This window comes from Microcaecilia unicolor, chromosome 1, assembly GCF_901765095.1.
Source record: "Microcaecilia unicolor chromosome 1, aMicUni1.1, whole genome shotgun sequence".
NCBI lineage: Eukaryota > Metazoa > Chordata > Amphibia > Gymnophiona > Siphonopidae > Microcaecilia > Microcaecilia unicolor.
Window position 1 is genome coordinate 647,262,625 of NC_044031.1, and position 21,929 is coordinate 647,284,553.

Genomic DNA, 21,929 nt, shown 5'->3' on the forward strand with positions numbered 1-21,929 from the left:
ACCAGAAATATTCCCTGATTTACTACTGAGGGTTTCCAGTGATGACTGAGGCATTTTCCTCCAATGAAGTGCATAGAAATGATTAGTAGTAGTAGGCTACTCCTTATTTAGTAATTTGGCTTGTTCAGTTTTCCCAATAGTAGTATTGATGCTGTAGGGCATTGCCTTGTTGTAGGTAGGGTCCTTATTTTGGAAGTTAGTGCTGACATGGTAGCTTTGCTCTATGTCTTGAGTGACGTTTTGTAGACTTTTCTGTTATTTTTTGATCTGGCCAGGTGGGAGGCAGAGAGAAGGGAGTTTAGAGAAGGAGAAGGGAAAGAGAGAAGGTGTAGGGTCAGTGGGGTACAAAGAGATGGATGTGGTGTGGAGTAAGGTTTTTGAATAATAAGAAAGAAGGAATGGAGACAAAAGGAAGAGTTTATGGTGGCAAAAGGGGAAGAGAGATGGGGTCATGGTTAGGGTCAGGGCAAGATGGAAAGAAGCAGGTAAGGGTGGGGTAAAAGGAGGGGAAGAAGAGGTAATGGTCAGGGTGAGGGAACTTCAGAGCACAGGAAGGGAAGAGTGACGGGATGGGGCAGAGAGGGGAGTGTGGGGTGGTGTCAGGATAGGAAGAGGGGGTGTTGTGGCAATGGGAAAGAGAAGGCAGTAGAGGTAAGAGAGTGAGGGGAAGAGAGAGGAGCTACGCAGACAGCAGAATAACTGATTGGGGACTGTGAGTGAGAAGTACAAGGAATAAGAGATAGAGGAAGAAGAGGAAGATGTTGGATACAGATTACAGGTGACATGAGGGATACAGATGATGATTTTGTGGGTAGGAAATGTTATGTTGGGGTCACAAAGCCTCTTTTATTTTTTTCATTGGAGTGGGAGGTGTTAAGTTGAAGGAAGAGGTATGGTGTTGAGGCTGCTGTTTTTGTGAAGGTGGAAAGTGTTATGTTGGTGTCATTCAGCCCCTCTTATTGTTTGACACATTTACTGAATCGCTACAGCAAATGTTACTGCATGCCACTAGGAAAGGCACTTTGAAAGGAGCGACTCCCTAAGTGCTATACTTTAATGTATCAAACGTTCAATGCTGCAGGAGCTGGAACTGCTTCTCCCATAGAAATGCATCAAAGCCTTCTCAATGTCCTGTGGAGTATAGGGAATCTCCTTTGTGTGAGGATGTGCTTAAGCCTGTTTCTTCAGATGTCTCTAGTATTAGGAGTAATCAAGAATGAGTGGGAAATAGACCAGGCTAACCAGAGACAAACGAGGAGACTTCAGTCGATTGTAGGTACTTTATTGGTGAAGACTTGACACAGTACTGTATTTCGGCTAGTAGCCCGCATCAGGTAAAATACATGAATAACATCTAATGGTCAATAATATAGACCCAATTGGATGTGATCTTTAAAAAGCCCTTTGATTAGAAAATATGTGAATTCTAAAATGGGCTGACATGACTTCAGACAGTATTAGGAGGTCATAGTGACTATTAGTTCCCTATTTACTCTCTTCTGACCTTTGCCAGTTCTTTGTACATTTAGCACATCTCCCTTCAGATTCTCTTCCTCCATGCTCGTGTTTTTCAGTTCTCCAAACTCTACTGCAGTCTCCTAATTTTATCACCTCGTTCTGCTTACTTCTAAGTAGATGTGCTATGCCCTTTCAAACACAGTTTGTACAGAATATTCAGTACAGGACCACAGTCTGGATTTGTCTAATGGCAGATCAATGTTTCTTATTTTGTTTCTAAATTCTCTCTTAGTGATTCTATCATTTTTTAGAACATAAGAATAGCCATACTGGGTCAGACCAATGGTCCATCTAGCCCAGTATCCTGCTTCCAACAGTGGCCAAGCCAGGTCACAAGTACCTGGCAGAAACCCAATTAGTTGCAACATTCGAGACTACCAATCTGAGGGCAAGCAGTGGCTTCCCCCCATGAACATTTCAATAACAGACTATCGCCTAAGATGCGCTATGGGCACGTTAGCGCTTTTAACGTGCGTAAATAGTTTACACACATTAAACGCTAATACGCCCATAGAAATATATAGGTGTGTTAGCGTTTAATGCGCCTTAAATTTAAGGGCGTGTTAGAAACACTAACGCACCTTAGTAAACATACCCCTATGTACTTTTCCTCCAGGAACTTGTCCAAATCATTTTTACACTCAGATGAGTTCCAGAGTTAAACTATTTGTTGAGTGAAAAAATATTTCCATGTAACTTCATTAAGCGCCTCCTAGTCTCTGTACTTTTTGAAAGATCAAAAAATCAAACAAGAACATAAGAATAGCCTTCTTTATCACCACCGTAGATTAGCTCAATCTTTGTAAAACTTAGCCTATAATCTCAACAATCTTTATGCCGAGTGGAAAAATCCAGGCTACCGTAAGGTTTTTTTTTTAGTGTATATGAGAAGTTAGGATTGCTCTTCCCCAATTTCCTCCACTTTCATTTTTTTTGTTGGGGGGGGAGGGAAGAATTATCGCACATCTTTTCCAGTTGTAGCTCAAGGTAAGTTACATTTAAGCGCAACAGGTTATTTTCCTGTCCATTGCGGTCTTACAGTTTAAATGAGGGTGAAACGACTTGCCCAAGTCAATAGAAGATAAAGTGAGAAGCACAAGAAGCATCACCAGGAAGAGCAGAATTTGAACCCTGGCTTCCTACTACACTGCTCTAACCACTTTTGATTTATCTACGCTGCCACTTTGAGCTCAGTTTTTCCAAGTTTAAGGTTTATTAAGGGCTTATATCCCACCCATCAAATATTATCTCAGTGGCTTACAATAAAAAATGAGGAAAGGAAGGGGGTACGTTGACAACAATACCATGAGGATAGGTGGGAGAAATACAATAGTTATAGAAAAGCTGGGAGGGAAAACACGAAAGGAAGGGGAGTTAGTGGTTTCCAGGGCGGAATCAAATCCACAGTGCATAGGGAATGTGAGAATTTTCCTAGTTATAAGGAAATAAGAAAGGTTTCAAATCAGTTTTAAATTTGGATAAAGAAGATGAGAGATGTAAGCTAACCGGTAGTTTATTCGAGTTCAGGGATTTCCCGCAAGGATGGGACTATGGGCTGATTCTGTTGGGCTGATCGAAGAGCACAAGAAGGTAAATAAAGACGGGATAAATAAGATGGTTCACCAAGAAGCAGCAGTTTATAACTTACACAATGGGTCAACGGAAGCCAGTGCACTGTTTTTAAAAGTGGGGTGTTGGAGGATTGTGGTGAGAAATGTGACAGCACAGTGGCAGTGGCTCACCTGAGCGTCTTCCTCACCATATCTTCTTTGGTGATACCATAATATGTCAGTGTCTCATTCCATACCGGGTGCAGGGTGTTTCGCAGTGTCTTGGTGCGTAGTTTGTTCGCCTACCAGGAACAGGAGGCAAGAGTAGGTTATTGCATTGAGGTGATGTGAGCAATTGTTCAAAGTCTTGGTAAAAAAAAATTTTTTTTTTAAATGGAGATTCCTGTAGATCTGCACTCCCAAACCTATCCGTTTTTTAGGATAATGAATATGTATGAGATCAATTTGCATATATTTGATCCATCGTGTATGCAAACTGATCTCTTGCATGCTCGTGGGTATTCTGAAAACACACACTAAACTGGGCATAAAGTCAGATGAACTAATTAGACAAATTGTTGGTTACAGGTTTAATCCTTCTTATTTTTAATAGCTTCAGGATTATCAGGACAGCTTTGGGAAGCCCTGCTGCAGACTGCAGAAAGTTATTTTATCCTTTGACCACTAGGGGGCCCATCTGGGTCACTGTTCAATAGAGGGCCGGTTATCAAATGGAAAATGAATAGGAACTCATTACTGCATCCCAGATGCTTAAGCAATTACTAGAGACTAGAGGTAGCTGATTATCTAGGGTCACATCCAAGAAGCAAAGCAGAGAGCTGTGCACCCAGGGGATGGCCTTTTATCATTCAACAGCGCACCCCAAGGGTCTAATTAAGAAATCCCACCAGGGAGGGAGGTTATTCTCTCTCAGTCTGTTTCTGACTCTTTCTCACCATAGTCTCTGTTCTATTTCTCACACCATGTCTCTCCCTCTCTTTGTTGTTCTCGCCATACCAGGTCTCTCACCTTGCTGGCTCCTGGGAGCAGGTTTGCCTTCACATAAGGATCAGAAGAACCATTTGAGTCCATGGATTTCAGCCCCTGTAAAATAACAAAGGGGAGAGAGTTTCACTATGTGTGGTCGCAGAGATAGGACCACAACCTTCTCCAGAGTAGCCCCAGTTCCCCACACTCTGGAATGTACTCCCTGAAAGGCTTAGCTTAACACAAGACTATCTCTACTTCAGGAAGCAGGTGAAACCTTGACTCTTCAACCAGGCTTTTAGAGGAAGAAGTAACTAACTTGATAGTCACATAGTCACACACACACACACACACACACACACACACACACGGAATAACACTGGCTGCACATACTATAGCAGGACATGATTATCCACTCCTATCCTAGCTGAGATAATAATTTTTCTGACTTCATGTGCAACTTTCTTTAAATTAATCCCCTTAATTTATAACTCCTGTTACTATGTTCCATCTTTGATTAAACCCTATGCTGTCTATTAAAATGTTTATTGCATATTGTGTTGCTCTGTTGCAAATAAAGCTAATTGTGAGAATCAGTCTTAACACTGGAGGTGTCCCATTGGTCACTTTATAGACAGTGTCTTGAGAATTCTGTCATTGTTTAGGCTTCTGAAATATCTGCTCAGGTGACTTATGGTGCAGTTTTAAGCACACAAAAGGTCAACAGCACCATACACAAAAAATAAATCAACCGTAACAGTAGTGTGATTATGATTCATCAACATTTTAAGAGGCCCTTTACTCAAGAAGCCACACAGCGCTATTCTTTAAAGGGTTGCCTATGTGCAACCTGCTCTATAAAGGAAAGTAGAAATTTCCTGTTATAAATCATGTAAATTTTAATTGTGGTGAGTTATTTCTTGAACCTAAGCAACTGTTGGAATTTTTGGTGGCTTGTGAGGGTTGTCCGACTGTGATGGTAGTTTCCTTTGCTTAGCACATAATCTGGCTCTCACTGTATAGGATTCATCTGTCTTGTTGTTAGAGGTTTTTTTCTTTTTCTATATTTTTATTTTTTGCTTGACTCCAGTAATATTGTGGACTAAAGGATGATGTTTATTTCCTCTATTAAGGAGTTTCCCTGTATTTCTATGTCTTTTCCTGATTTCTTTTGCAAGTACTTGTTTGTATGTTATGTTGAAATTCTAAAATAAAATAATTACACTGGAATCCCGATATAAAGCACCCCGTAATAACACAAATCCTCATACAATGTGATCATGTCTTGGCTCCCCCTTTTTTACATATAGCTCCTCAGCAATGTCTAGATACACCGAGGTGGGGCCCATCCTCCGTGCCTGCACAAAAACCAGCTAATTGTGTTCATGTTCTCTTTACCCCACTATAACACAACCCCACATTTAGCACAATGAGGGAAATGGGAAAGGGAAATGGGACTTGATATACTGCCTTTCTGAGGTTTTTGCAACTACATTCAAAGCAGTTTACAGATATTCAGGTACTTATTTTGTACTAGGGGTAATGGAGGATTAAGTGAGTTGCCCAGGGTCACAAGGAGCTGCAGTGGTAATTGAACTCAGTTCCCCAATATCAAAGTCCACTGTACTAACCACTAGGCTACTCCTCCACTCTCTTTCAACACTTAGAGCACTCTCTAGAAAATGAGATTTTATGGACCCCCCCCCCCCCAATCATTGCATTATATCAGGGTTCCACTGTATAAAGGAAAGGAGGCACCTACTTTAGAATAAGCAGGTATATATGAGCATATGTACTTAGGTGCAAGCGCCTATACCAGCTGGTGTATTCATGTTTAGAGTCAAGAGAAAAGCATGTAATTTATCCATGTAGCCATCAGACTTGTTACTGTGATCCAAAAATTTGACGTTGTGACCCCTCTGCTCAACATGTTGTGGGTACTGAAAAGAGTAAAACCATTCCTCCCCCAAACAACTCTCCGCAATCTGGTACAATCCACAGTACTCACCCACGCTGACTACTGCAACAGCATCTTCATTGGTTGCAAAGCCCAAATCCTGAAAAAACTCCAAACCGCCCAAAACACGGCAGCCAGACTCATTTTTGGTAAATCACGATTTGAAAGTGCAACACCACTCCGTGAAAAACTCCACTGGCTCCCTATCAAAGAGCGAATATACTTCAAAGTTTACACATTGATCCACAAGATCCTCCACGGAGAATCTCCAAATTACATGACCAATCTAATCGACCTTCCAGCCAGGAATGGGTCCAAATCTTCTCGAACATATCTCAATCTTCACCTCCCCAATTGCAAAGGTCTCAAATACAAAAACTACTATGCATCCAACTTCTCCTTTATGGGCAGCCAACTCAGGAACGCCATACCAAGATACATCCGAACAACTAACGAACATCTACCATTCCGAAAGCTGCTGAAAACATAGCTCTTCAAACAAGTCTACCCAAACGACCCAACTTAATTCACAAACCTAATCCACACCACCTACATTAACTATAACCCATTCCTCCCCCCTTATCTCTTCCTCACATCCTTCTCTATACAACTGTGTTATCTATGGGATACTCTGTACCCATACATTGTGTTATATCTGGGATATTTTGTACCCAAACATTGTGTTATCTCTGTGATATATTGTATCCATACATTGTAAGCCGCACTGAGCCTGCTATCGATCGGGAAAGAGCGGGATATAAATGCTATAAATAAATAAATAAAAACCACACACTACTTACCTCTTTCACACAGAATTACTTTTAAGATATTGCTCCTCATCCATAAAATCCATCACACCGGTCTATCTCTATTTCTCTCTTGACTGCTGATTGCTTATCAACTTACCAGAACTCTCAGATCTTCCTAAAAAATCAGTTAATTATGCCAAGCTTTTGTCATATCTGTTCACAGCACATTAGGAATGCAATTTTCAGCACTATCTGACCAACTTTGTGGAATGCTCTTCCACTCTCTTTCAACGCTTAGAGCACTCTCTAGAAAAGTTCAAGACAAGTCTTAAAACACGCTTGGTTAGTGATACATTCAACCAGCTCTGTTATTTTATTTATTTACTATATTTATATACCATCTTTATCCAAGGCGGGTAACAATAGTCACGTACATAGACTTAGGGGTCCTTTTAGTAAGGTGCGCTGAAAAATGGCCTGCAGTAGTGTAGGCACGGGTTTTGAGAACGCACAGAATCATTTTTCAGTGCACCTGCAAAAAAGGCCTTTTTATTTTCATTTTTGCTGAAAATGGGTATGCGGCAAAATGAAAATTACCACACGTCCATTTTGGATCTGAGACCTTACCGCCAACTGGTAAAGTCTCACACGGTAACCGGGTGGTAATGATCTATGTGCACCAAATGCCACTTGGCACACATAGCTGATGTGCACCAGAAAAAAAAAATATTTTTCAGATGCAGCAAAAACGAAATTACCACAAGGGCCACGCGGTAGCCGGGTGGTAACTCAGAATTAGCATGCATTGGGAGCACGAAGGCGCTTACGCAGCTTAGTAAAAGGACCCCATAGATAGGTAGCAGTTGTAATTCTGTTGCACGACTAATATTCCGCCAGTGTCGTTATGCTCATATTAGCCCTCTCCTCAAGTCACTTCACTGGCTTCCTATCCGTTTCCGCATACAGTTCAAACTCCTCTTACTGACTTAGAAGTGCATTCACTCTGCAGCTCCTCAGTACCTCTCCACTCTCATCTCTCCCTACATTCCTCCCCAGGAACTCCATTCACTGGGTAAATCTCTCTTATCTGCACCCTTCTCCTCCACTGCTAACTCCAGACTCCCGTTCCTTTTATCTTGCTGCACCATATGCCTGAATAGACTTCCTGAGCCGGTACGTCAAGCTCCATCTCTGACCGTCTTCAATCTAAGCTAAAAGCCCACCTTTTTGATGCTGCTTTTAACTCCTAACCCTTATTCACTTGTTCAGAACCCTTATTTTATCATCCTCACTTTAATATTCCCTTATCTCTTGTTTGTCTTGTTTGTCTGTCCTAATTAGATTGTAAGCTCTGTCGAGCAGGGACTGTCTCTTCATGTTCAAGTGTACAGCGCTGCGTACGTCTAGTAGCGCTTTAGAAATGATAAGAAGTAGTAGTAATCATATGAAGATGGAACATGATCATTAAACTGGATGTAACTGAAACAAAGGGAAGAAAAGAAAGTATTTTAATTAAATTAAAGAGTCATACAGATAAGTCCTGTATGTGGAGGAGTGGCCTAGTGGTTAGTGCAGTGGACTTTGATCTTGGGGAACTGAGTTCAATTCCCACTGCAGCTCTTTGTGACTCTGGGCAAGTCACTGTTACCCCTGGTACAAAATAAGTACCTGAATATATGTAAATAACTTTGATTGTAGTTGCAAAAACTCATGTGGCTGAAAAGGCCTTTACAAACAGATGCATTTCTAGCAATCGCTTGAATTGTTGAGTATCTTCACATGATCTCAGGCATGTAAGGAGAGTTTAAGTCTACAGGATACAATTGAACTTCTTAATTTTTTCTAAAGAGAAATTGTAAGTTCTGCCCTTTTTCCTCTATGCTAGCTATCTCATGAGACTGTAAGCTGCTCAGATGTTTTACTGCAATGGACGGGATATTAAATGCTCAACCAAGTTTCAAGTTTATTATAAATTTTGCTACCCCGCCCATTATAGAAATGTGTGGGCGGCTTACAGACTAAAAGATAGAGAGTAAGAAAAAGAGAAAGAGATGAAAGAGGAGGGGAGGGGTGAAACCACAATTATATATAGGAAAGTAAGAGGAACGAAAGAAAGAGAGAGCTGAAACTGGCTAGATGGGCTTCACAATGCCCACCTCCATGGTGCCCCAAAAGCAAAATCTCCTCCAATTCAGAAAAAAAAAAATGAAAACCTACCTCTTCAAAAAATTCTACAGCTAATCACAAAGATATTGTCGCCTTCCTTTCAAATCTACCTCTTCAAAAACTATATGAATAAACATCACCAAAACTCTATAACCGAACACAAAAGCTACCACTAACCTTTTCCTCTTCAAATCTATCTCTTCAAAAACTCTATGAATAACCACACAAACTATAGATGCCCTCACCACTTTGCACAACACTATTGTAACCCCGCCAAAATATAAATTGTAAGACACTTTGAACCAAAAGTTGTTTTTTGATGGGATACAAGAATGCATAAACAAATAAATAAATAAAATTAGGAGTAGGCATCTAGGAAAAGGAATGTTTTAAGATTAGTTTTGAAGGGATGTTTCTTGGTGAAGGGACTGGGGTAACTTATTCCAATGCTCAATACCTTGGACTGAAACCAAGAGTAGAATTTTGTAGTTAAAACGGTGGGGAAGAGGAAGCCAGTGGCTGTTTTTAAAAGAAGTGTGACATAATCAAATGTCCTTTTGCTGTTGATAAGTTTAATGGCTGTGTTCTGGACTACTTGTAGGCATCGTAATGTCTGTGGTTCTGAGTCCTATATATAGCGAGTTACAGTAGTCGAGTTTGCTGATGATAAAAGAATGGATAAGTATATTTAGAGCCAATGGGTCTAGAAAAGGGCAAATTGATCGGATTTATCATCGTTTGTAGATGCATTGTCTGATAACGGTAGAAATGTGTGGTCAAAAAGAAAGTGAGCAATCTAAAGAAGTAGCTGTTTTTGGGATGGAAGTGAAGCCGAGAACGATCAGTTGGGTTAAGGAAGCATTTGGCCTGTTTGAAAAGATGACACTATTAGATTTATTAGTGTTCAGCATTAGTTTATTATGCTGAAGCCAGTCGGTGATTAATGTTAGACTGTGGTTAATGTCTTGGGTCATCTGATTGTCCGAGTAGTCTATGACTTGAAGTAATTGGATGTCATCTGCGTAGACGAATGCAGTGAAATCTAAGGATTGTGCTAAGGTGAGCAAGGGTGCTACTAGAAAAATATTAAATAGCATAGGGGACAATATAGATCTTTGTGAAACTCTTGAGGATGAAGAAAATTGGGCTGATGTGTTGTTATGGGAGTGAATAATATTGGAGCGAGCTGTAAGGTAGGATTGGAACCAAGAAAGAGCTACAGTAAGTCTCGAATACCTATCTCACTAAGTCTAGCCAGAAAAATAGTGTTATCAACTAAATCAAAGGCAGAAGAGAGGTCAAATGATAATACTAGAACAGAGTTGTTACAGTCTCATCTGCGAAGTATGAAAGGGAAAAGGAATGGGACTTAATATACCACCTTTCTGTAGTTTTTGCAACTACATTCAAAGTGGTTTACATACTATATACAGGTACTTATTTGTACCTGGGGCAATGGAGGGTTAAGTGACTTGCCCAGAGTCACAAGGAGCTGCAGTGAAAATCAAACCCAGTTCCTCAGGATCAAAGTCCGCTGCACTAACCACTAGGCTACTCTAGTAATGGCTGGTAGTAAACCACTTTGAATGTAGTTGCAACAACTACAGAAAGGTGGTATATTAAGTTTTGGTACTGAGATGAGGCCTGAATTCAGTTTGATTAGGATGGAGTACAATAAACCTGGAAACTTTGATACTATTATATTAGTTGCACATATAAAAGTGTGATCCTGAATGCTTTTGCCCATGTGAATACCTATCTGTAAAATACATGATATCTATCCTTCCCAAACTGTTCGCACTGTACTACTCAAAAGAGCATGCTTTCTCACATGCTATAGAGATTCTGTGATCCAAAATGTCTGTAAAGTACAAGAACCTATGATGTTGGCAGTAGTACTGTGGCATAGCATCGGCATACAGTCTAATTTACATAGCAATATCTGCAAACTGCTAGATATTATTTAGATTTTGCTCCCACCTTTTTCAGTAGTAGCTCAAGGTGAGTTACATTCAGGTACTCTGGATATTTCTCTGTCCCAGGAGGGCTCACAATCTAAGTTTGTACCTGAGGCAATAGAGGGTTAAGTGACTTGCCCAAGATCACAAGGAGCAGCAGTAGGGATTTGAACCTACCACCTCTAACCACTAGGCCACTCCTCCATGTAGCCTTAGCTCTTACAGTTATATTGACTAATTGGAAAGATGCAGCAGATCAGATTTGTTTTCCAGTTTGATGGCATTTAGTCTGTCTCACTAGGGAATTGGAAACAGCTGGTGCAAGATGGCATTACAAGTCGGATACTTCTATTGGGTTCTGGCAACTGCTTGATAAATACAATTCAGGCTTGAGCTGTGATTTCCTTGTTAGATTACAGGGCTACTTCAGGATATTCTGGGGGTTCCTGTAGTTTTGATCTGGCTACTCCTTGATTGTTAAAGTTTACTGTTCTCTGTTCTCTCGGGTTTTATATCTTTGTAAACTTTTCATGTGTTTTATTGCACATACTGCACTGTATCTTGTTTGAATTAACAAAAAGATTGAACTTAAAAAAAATGTACAATATCGAGATATGCACATATTTACAGAATAGAGTAGCTGTATTTCTTACTTAGCCCTAGATCTAGAAATTCTGACCAACTATCAGCCAGTCTAGAATTTACCTTTTATTTCAAAGATAGTAGGAAAGATCATTTCTCAGAAAAGAAAAATGCCATCCATCCATATCAATCAAGTTTTCCAGTAGGATTCAGCACAAATTCCTCCCTCTTTGCTATGATTGATTAACAGAAATAAGACTTAATTTAGATTGTGGCAGAGATACAACAATTGAGGTCTCTTTAGGTCTCAGCACAGCTTTTGATCTGCTCGACCACCGAATATTGTTTTCCAAGTTGGAAGCCCTGGATTTTACAACGCTTAATTGATTTAAATCCCTTCTATCAGGCAGATAAATCCACTTAGCCTGGAGCTCCACCTTTTCTCAGTATAAACCAGCAATATGTGGGCTGCCACAGGGCACTATTCGGTAACCAGTGGAAAGAAAACAGTGAGATGGATCCAAGGAGGATAACAAAGAAGTCTTTATTAGGAATAGCTAAAATATGACCCGACACGGCCGTGTTTCGGCCCGAAGGCCTGCCTCAGGGGTCTTGATGAATCTCTGATGTTAACAACAGAAAAGTCTAAAGCAAGGACCTGGCTGTAAAATCCTTTGGTTATCCTCTGTCTTGCGAATACGCTGGAAAACAATAGCCGTATTGCCGGCTAATGTAAGTGATGCGAGTGTTGCTTTAGACTTTCCCGTTGTTAAGTACTACGCTATAACATCAGAGATTCATCAAGATCCCTGAGGCAGGCCTTCGGGCCGAAACACGGCCGTGTCAGGTCGTATTTTAGCTATTCCTAATAAAGACTTCTTTGTTATCATACTTGGATCCACCTCACTGTTTTCTTTCCACTGCTCACGGTTTCCTGAGGATCGTTCCTCCTTTGTGGTTGCTTCTATTCGGTAACCATCATGGTTTAACCTTCCTACTTTCCCTTTTCATGCATCTTCAAGGTCTTGTAGCGGCTGTTTTCTCTGATGCTAACGACATCCAGTCTTTTAAAAGCTGTGATCCTGCTTTTTCTGATTTAGCTCCATTCCGTTATTTAGATGCAGAGGAGAACATGTTAAAAGCTGACCATGGATAAAACAGAGGTCGTGTGGTTCCCTTGTGGGTCTTTGGCTCCTGCATTAATACTCGGGAGCCGCAGTGCTTCCTTAGTTATGAACGACAATGGTTGAGGTGAGAGGTGCAATCCTTGATTTATTTCTTTTGTTTAAACAGCAAGTTTCCTCTCTGGTGCAACTGACCTTCTTTTCTCTGCACAAAATTAGGACAGTTGGGTTTATCTTAGCCCTGGATGACCTTCAGTGTCTCACTCATGCTCTTATTTTAAACTGGGTTGATTTATTATAAATCTTTCTTGTTCAGTGCAGGGGGAAGGACACTAAATGGATTAAAACAATCCAACACACCGCTGCAAGGTTCTTGTACAGGATCAGTAAGTTCATCTTAAACTTGTACTTTATTTTGTTAGGATTTATTTACCAGCATTTTGAAGAAATTCACCCAAAGCAGTGTAGAGCAAGAATAAACTGGACATGTCCAGCACTGGCTGTCAGTAGTTTTTCAGATGCATTTCACATGCTTCGTCTACAAGTCCATTCATACTACCAACTTTCCTTATCAAAGTACCAAAATCTGGAACTCCTTACCCAAACAGCTCAGACCACAGATGATTACATGTTGTTCTGTAGTCTATTGAAAACTCATCTACTCAGCTCAACTTTCAAATAGGATAAGAATAAATTTGTAATTACTACTACTACTTATCATTTCTAAAGCGCTACTAGACGTACACAGTGCTGTACACTTGTACATGAAGAGATGGTCCCTGTTCGACAGAGCTTACAATCTAATTAGGACAGACAAACAGGACAAACAAGAGATAAGGCAATATTAAAGTAAGGATGATAAAATAAGGGTTCTGAACAAGTGAATAAGGGTTAGGAGATAAAAGCAGCATCAAAAACGGATCAAATGAATTTCCGACTTAACAAATCGTAACTTGTAATATCTTCCATTGTACAGAGAACGAGTCCTTAACAGGACTATACTTAAGTAACTGTTTACATTTCTTACATTACATTATTATTCAATCTGTGTTATACAAATATACTAGTAAGAAAGGGCCATTTCTGGGAGAGATGAAATGGGCGCTAGCAAGGTTTTGGGGCAGGGGGAGATGGGGTTTGCATCCTGTAGAGGCATGTTCAGCGAGCCAGCTGTCCCCAAAGCACCCTGCAGGCACGGGGAGATAGCGTTTGGAGCCTCGTGACCGGCCGTCAGCGAGGCAGTTGTCCCCAAACCCCCCCCCCCCGGCCGTCATGGAGGCAGCTGTCCCCCAACCCCCCTCGAGGCACCTGCGAGCTCCGTGATGGTGTTTCCTTTGAGATGGCGCGTTACGTTTGTGCAGTGTGGGGCGCCGCACAGCGCGTTTGTCTCCTGCAGTGTGTTCCGCCCTGACATTGTGACGCGAGGGCGGGGCATATGGCGCTTCAGAGTTCAGACTTCCGATTTGCAGGCATGGGCAAACAGGATATCTCTGGCGCCGCACTGTTCCGGTTTAGAGGGGCTTTTGAGGCTTCATTTAGAACATTGGGGTTGCGAATTATATCCGGAAGGGGCGTGGCTAAGGGCGGGTCCTGAGTGACAGTGAGTGTGGTGCATGAGTGAGAGTGAATGTTGCTGGCAGCCTAGCCTTCAGTGTTTCCCTCCCACAGAGTGAGCTTCAGAATGTTCCAGGTGAGAATTATTATATAGGATTCCTAAGAAAGCCCAATGCACCAGGAGGTCAAATCTTATTTATCTATTGTATTTCATGAATGTTAATATATGTTCCATTGTAATACCTAATGTTCAATTGTTATGTAAGCCTCATTGAACCTGAGCACATCTTGGGATAATGTGGGATAAAAATGGCAACAAATAAATAAATTAAATGCACCTGGTGTTTTACACAGAATAGCCACAGTAACTGACATCTTAAGACTTATCAGATTGGTATTAGCATGCGTCATTACACTTTTTTGTTAGTTCGGAGAGAGGCTGCCCTTAAGTTTCGTTTCACTTACATTACCCCTTTATTACGGAGTGAAATCCCTCCAGACAAGGAACTGTCAGTTTTAAGAAAGCACTACAAATTTGCTTGTTTTCTTTGTGTGTTTAAGAATGACCAGAGTTGTAGGTTTCCCCAGTTCTGGACTGACAGGTTGAGTCTCTTCTGCATTGGCTGGTAAGGAACGAAATTGGTATTGTTGGTTTGTTTTGCAGTTATCTTTTGTGTATTGGGGAGAGGGGATTTAGGTATGTTGTATCAGAATTCCTACTGTGCCTGTCTTTGGCTTTAAGTGGTATTCCCCTTCATGTTGGTATGTACAATATCATTTGTTATGCTGTAACCCACTTTGCTGTCTATGGTATGAAAGTACATGAACATTGCCATACTGGGCCAGATTGAAGGTCCATCAAGCCCAGTATCCTGTATCCTGCTTAAACCCCAAACAAGAACAAGAGAGGTTCAGCGACCCTAACATAACAGTTCCCACATCCTCTTGGAAACAAGAAAACAAGAAAGCCACCACCCACATCCCTTCCTGACCCTCTTTCTCTCCTGCACACTGTGTCCAACAGCTTCCTCCTCTATCTCTCTCATGCTTCATGTTTATCATGCATTTTCCCCATACAAGCTTATCCTGAAGTCCCCTTACCTCCTCTCATCCCTTACTATCTTTCTTTCCACTCTTGTGCCATACTCCCTCTCTTCCCATCCCGACCCAACCCCACACTCTCCTCTTTCTGCCCCCATCCCTTTGCTGTTCCTTTCTTGTGCCCTGAACTTCCTTCACTGTGCCCACACCCCCATGTCTTATTTTCCTCTCCTTTTACACCCATTCTCCTGTCTTTCTATTCTGTCCACATTGCACCCCTTCTCTCTATCCTTCATTATACCTTAAATTTTCCCTTCTGTATCTCCAACCCCTTCCTGCCTCTACTATCCAGGGGCATAGCCAAACACCCAATTTTGGGTGGGCCTGGGCCCAAGATGGGTGGGCAGAAGAACTCCGCCCTATCCCACAAGTGATGTGGTCTCTCCCTCTCTCGCCTGCATGCCATATGATCTCTCTAGTGCACTTTTTCTAGTGAAAAAGGTGCCAGTACTCAAATGCTAGGCCACCCTTCAGGGGTGGGGGTAATCACTGAGGGACCCTCCCCACAATAGCCAGGCCCCCTGCAACCAGTCACAGAACCTATGACAAGGCGGAGTTGGTGTGTAGAGCCTGAGCTCTTTCATTAAAACTTGGGTTCCATGGGTCAATTTTAGCAGACAATGGAAAAGGTGCCGGTACTCAGTACCCCCAAGTACCCCCTCAAAAAAAGCCCTGGATCTCTCAAACATCCCCCTCCCCTGCACACCTTTTCAATAGCAGATTTTCACCAGCAGTGAGCAGCAACTAATATGCACTGCTCATGCTGGCCTCACATCTTCCCTCTGATGCTACTTCCTGTTTCCACATAGGTGGGAATACATCAGAGGGAAGGTTGTGGGGCTGGTGTGAGCAGTATGTATCAGTCGCTGCTCACTGCAGGAGGGACAGTTGTTGGGAGTTTTTGGCTGATGGGGCTTGGGGTTCCCTGCCAGCCACATCATAGGTACGCTGCTACTGGGTGGACCTGAGCTCAAAGTAGGTGGGCCTGGGCCCACTGAGACCCACCCTTGTCTTCGCCACTGCTATCCCCTCCTTTTACCCCCTCTCCTTCTCTCTTATCATTCCAAAACCTAACCCACCCCACACTCAACACTCTCTGCTCCACTGCCTCCACCCCTTCTCACTTGCTCCCTAAACTTCCCATTCTCTGCCTCCTGCCAGTGTTCAGGACAAAAAACAAGGCACTCTGAAAAACAAGCTATAGAAGTAAAATCTCTTACTGAAAGAACTCAAAAAATGGAACTTGTGGGTCAAACATTGATTAAAGATAAGAACTTTACTTCCCGAAGGCTGGAATATCTGGAAAATCAGTCTAAGAGACTTAATCTGAGACTAATAAATTTTCCTAGTTCACCTCTTATTGCCCCTGTACAAATGGTAAAAAAATATCTTGTGGAAATATTGGGTATGCCAGAAAATTCACTACCACCAATAACTAGAGCGTTTTATTTGCCAACTGGTTCTAGAATGGAATCAGAAAAATTTCCTCAAGGCGGTGCAGTGATGAATCTGACTACCTTTTTGGAGTCATCATTAGATGTTATAACGAAAAGAGCAACATTATTAGTCTCATTTGCCTTGGAGATGGATCGGGATGCAGTACTGAGACTTTCTTTAAGACATCTGGATTCAGTTTTTTGGGGGTCAAAAATAAGAATATACCCAGACTTATCAAGAGAGACTCAGAAGAGGCGTAAAGCCTTTTTGGCTTTACGCACAAGAACTGTGGCAATAGGAGCTACCTTCCTATTGAAATTTCCTTGTGTATGCAGAATAGTGTTTCACTCTAAACAGTTTCAATTTTTTGACCCCAAACAGCTAGAGGAATTTCTAATCAGTAGGGAAGAGGTTAATGTAGTGGTTTAATCCCATATGTACACTGTTTAACAGCCTTGGAGTGAATCACTCGGGACGTGACGCTTCATTATTATAATTTACAAAAGTATGTTTATTTCCTTTAGATTATATTATTAATCTTACATCTTGGATTGATTTCTTATTCTTATGGTCGATAACTATTTGAAACTTAAAAAATATTTGCTTGTCTATATAATTTATTTCTAAGTTGTGTATTATCACTCATAAATGTGAAATTATGTTTGTTAAAAAGCTTAATAAAGATAAAGTAAAAAAAAAAAAAAAACAAGGCACTGGACTTAATAACAAGTTCATTCTCCTACCTCTGTGATGATGATGACCCAGCTCAACCTAGCAGGCAATAACACAGTCACTAAATCACTAAAGATGATGCTGCAGTCACAGGATCCAGGGGAGGGGTGGTGGTGCCTTCAGGGCTAGGTATGAAACACTGATGGGGTTTGGGGCAGGAATGATACACAGATCTGTGGAGCAGTGGCGTAGCCAAGGGTGGGCACAGGCCCACCCACTTTGGGCTCAGGCCCACCCAGTAGCAGCACACCTATGATGTGGCTGGCAGGGATTCCCAAGCCCCACCAGCTGAAAACTCCCAACAACTGTCCCTCCTGCATACCTTGTAAATCACAGATCTTCACCTGCAGCAAGAAGCGACTAATACATATTATTTGCACCAGCCCCACAGCCTTCCCTCTGACCTATTCCCGCCTATGCAGAAAAAAGAAGCGTCAGTGGGAAGAATGTGGGGCCAACATGAGCAGTGTGTATTAGTTGCTGCTCGCTGCTGGTGAAAATCTGCTATTTAAAAGGTATGCAGGAGAGGGGGGATGCTTGAGAGACCATATGGCATGCAGGTGAGAGAAGGAGAGACCAAATCACCTGTTGGACGGGGCGGGGTTCTTCTGCCCACCCATCTTGGGCCCAGGCTCAGCCAAAATTGGGTGTCTGGCTACGCCTCTGCAGCGGAGGTCAGATCAGGGCTTCTTGCTTGGTTTCTTAACCAGCAATGCCAGTGCCAGCAACAATGCATTACTCGAGCATAGCAAGCATCCGAAAAGGCATGTAACAGCAACCCCTGACCTGCCCACAGCTGGTTGTGGTGTGCCATAGCCAAGCACAAAAACTGCAGTTGAGAATCACATACAGGCTTGGGGAAGCTTGCACCTCTTCTGATGCCTGCTCTCTGGCTCCAAGATAATGCATCTGAGCCTTGCAAATTCTGATTAAAAAAAAAAGATGGATGACATCATGGCAGCAGGGCTGAGGATTTACTGAATCTCTTGAAGGTCCTGACTGCACGTTACTGGTGGGTGGAAAGAAAGAGGTGTGTGTGTGTGTCTGTGCGTGTGTGCATATAGTTCAGTGTTTATCACTGTAAGGGCAGGCAAGGATTGGACATGGGGTGTTTTGGGGGTTAATAAGCATATCTATTGTAGAATTTTGGGGAGGATGGAGAGGTGTGGGTGTGGAACTAAGGTAGAGGAATTGTGGGAAGGGGAAGAGATGGAGGTTTATGTTGGGGTGGTAAACCTATCATTGGTGTTAGGATATGTGTGGGGTGCAGGAGTACGTGTATATAGTGTAGAGGTGTGAGTGGGTGCACACTTGGGATGGGTGGTACTGTTACATGGGATGACTTCCCTATGAGGAAAGGGTGAAGCAGCTAGGGCTCTTCAGCTTGGAGAAAAGACGGCTGAGGGGAGATATGATAGAGGTCTATAAATTAATGAGTGGAGTGGAATGGGTAGATGTGACTCATTTGTTTACTCTTTCCAAAAATACTAGGACTAGGGGGCATGCAATGAAGCTACAAAGTAGTAAATTTAATATGAATCGCAGAAAATGTATCTTCACTCAACATGTAATTAAACTCTGGAATTCGTTGCCAGAGAATGTAGTAAAAGCAGTTAGCTTAGCAGGGTTTAAAAAAGGTTTGCATAGCTTCCTAAAAGAAAAGTCCATAGACCATTATTAAATTAATTTGGGGAAAATACACTGCTTATTTCTGGGATAAACAACATAAAATGTATTGAACTTTTTTGGAATCTTGCCAGGTATTTGTGACCTGGATTGGCCACTGTTGGAAACAGGATGCTGGGCTTGATGGACCTTTGGTCTGTCCCAGTGTGGCAATACTTATGTACTTATGTACATGTGTGTGTAATTGTGTGTCATAGAGCACTGTACTGTACTCTCTCCCTTCCACTGTCTACTCCACGTTCTATTCCTATTCCCCTTCCATACCATCCCAAAATACCTCTCCCCTTTCAGTCCTCTCCCCACTCCCAGCCTTCTTTTCCTTCTAGTCCTCTCCCTGTCTCCAGTCTCCAGTCTCCCTCCCCCACCTCTTATCTTCTGCTACACCCTGTCTCCATCCCTAGTCCCCTTCTCAGCCAACTTATAGCCTCCTACACCTGTCCTCTCCTTGATCCAGTCTCCAAATCCCTTTCTAGCCTCCTCTCCCTCCTAGCCCTATTCCTCCTAATCCACTATTAAATATTACTAATAAAATCCTGCTGACTCCTCTTTAGAAGCAGGACTGTCTGCCACCAGTGGACTCAGTCTATGTTGGCTGATGCCTTCAGTAGATACTGTTTCCTCTGCCGGCAGGGAATGGAAACCCTTGTGAGCTCCTACTTATTGTAAAGCTACGGCAACTGCAGGAGAACTCGTGTTTTAGCCTGTCCACTTTGACTATCCCTTATTCACCAGCCCGAGTCTTGAGATCGCTCAACGATCATCGTACGATTCTGCCAGGCCCACGTTTAGCACAGATGAAGAGCACTCAACATGGTATTTTCTTCGTCGTAGCATCACTTTTGTGGAATTCTATGCCACTATCGCTACATAGAGAACTTTCCTTGAAAAAGTTAAAGTCTTTATAGAAGACCTAGCTTTTTGAGCAGGCATAGACTATTACATCCCAGTGAGTTGTGGACGGCGTGCACCTGGTACCAATTTACCTGAGAGATATGCTTTGTTTGGCTGTGACTGTGTATGGATGATTTGTGGCATTCAGGACTATCATTGGTGCACCACATAGAGCTCCAATGCAAAGCACAGCGATTCCTATAGGCAACCTGCACACTTCCATCTATTGCGTTCCACCCTCGATGATGTCACTTCCTGTTTCTTCATTGGCATGGTTTTTGCAAACTATTTATAGTTCCATAACATGAAAGATCGGCCGTTCTGGATTCTTTTCCTAGAGATGGCCACATATATTGTTTAAACTGTGAACCACTTAAGTTCAGCAGTTTAAACAGATAACTTTTAAAATCTTTATTTACATTCCAGGCCCCCTAAAATTTTCCTCTCTGTCTCATCACCCTGCCACCAAGCAATCTCTTACTTATGCTCCAATAAGCAACAACTTGCCAAACCCTTCAGCCAACCCAACATTGCTCTCTTCAGCCTGCTGACTGTACCTCTTCACCTCTGGTTATAGCACTCTAACTACCAGACTTACAGGCCAATCCTCAGAATCCCCACGGTAAAGCCAACAGCACACACCCCATACCGCCGGAACAGTGAACTGTGCTTGGCGCATGCACAGAAGAGTTTTATGGTAAGCGCAGCTCTTGTGCGCATGCATCAGGCAAACCCAACTGTGAAGCACACAGCGGCCCCACACATCATTGTGTGGAAGGCACAGAAAACAGGTGTCAATGTGTGCTTCCACTTTCAGGTTTGCTCGGATTTGCGCAGTTTTCTTTCTCAGTATCGGCGCTTAGAGGCTTGCACGGGCTTTCTTCCACTTCCAAAAGAAATCAAAACTGGCAGATTGTAAACTGGAAATCAAAAGAAATCCTCTCTTCAAACCTTCCACCGCCAGCTCCGAGCTGGCATTATTTTACCAGCAGTAAAAGTAGGGTTTGTTTGTGCACTGTTCTCTGAGCATTGGGAGGGCATAGCAAATGATGTCATTAACATAAATTTGATTACATTTAAATACAATTTGCGGCGATCTCTGCTACGCATGTTACTTCCTGTGCTAAAGCACTCTAACCATTCTGCACAGATTTATGTGTGCGCTATTCCCACACTAACTGACCTTATCACTGGCGGTAGGTTTTGAGAATCAGCCCACAGGGTAGCCTGGTTGAAATCCCACTGCCACTCCTTATGATCTTAGGTGAGTAACTTAAACTTCTGTTGTCTCAAGTACAACCTTAGATTGTGAGCCCACTAGGGATAGGAAAATACCTACTGTACCTTAATGTAACTGATTAGCATAAGTACATAAGTGTTGCCATACTGGGACAGACCAAAGGTCCATCAAGCTCAGCATCCTGTTTCCAACAGTGGCCAATCCAGGTCACAAATACCTGGCAAGATCTCAAAAAAGTACAAAACATTTTATGCTGCTTATCCCAGAAATATTTTCCCCAAGTCCAATTTAATAATGGTCTATGGACTTTTCCTTTAGGAAGCCGTCCAACCTTTTTTTAAACTCTGCTAAGCTAACTGCCTTTACCACATTTTTTGGCAACGAATTCCAGAGTTTAATTACACGTTGAGTGAAGAAACATTTTCTCCAATTCGTTTTAAATTTACTACATTGTAGCATCATCGCATGCCCCCTAGTCCTAGTATTTTTTGGAAAGCGTAAACAGACGCTTCACGTCTACCCGTTCAACTCCACTCATTATTTTATAGACCTCTATCATATCTCCCCTCAGCCGTCTTTTCTCCAAGCTGAAGAGCCCTAGCCACTTTAGCCTTTCCTCATAGGGAAGTCGTCCGATCCCCTTTATCATTTTTGGTGCCCTTCTCTTCACCTTTTCTAATTGCACTATATCTTTTTT

At 42.2% G+C, this 21,929-nt stretch overlaps 1 protein-coding gene across 1 annotated transcript in view; it reads right to left on the reverse strand.

Moving 5' to 3' along the window:
* The window catches only part of LOC115460561 (double C2-like domain-containing protein beta), a 93,174-nt gene that overhangs the window by 23,923 nt on the left and 47,322 nt on the right, over positions 1 to 21,929 (reverse strand). The window contains exons 3-4 of the mRNA XM_030190326.1: positions 4,098 to 4,172; positions 3,261 to 3,370 (exon numbers count right to left, since the gene is read on the reverse strand). Of these exons, the coding sequence (XP_030046186.1) occupies positions 3,261 to 3,370; positions 4,098 to 4,172 (185 nt within the window). The remainder of the gene's footprint in view (positions 1 to 3,260; positions 3,371 to 4,097; positions 4,173 to 21,929) is intronic.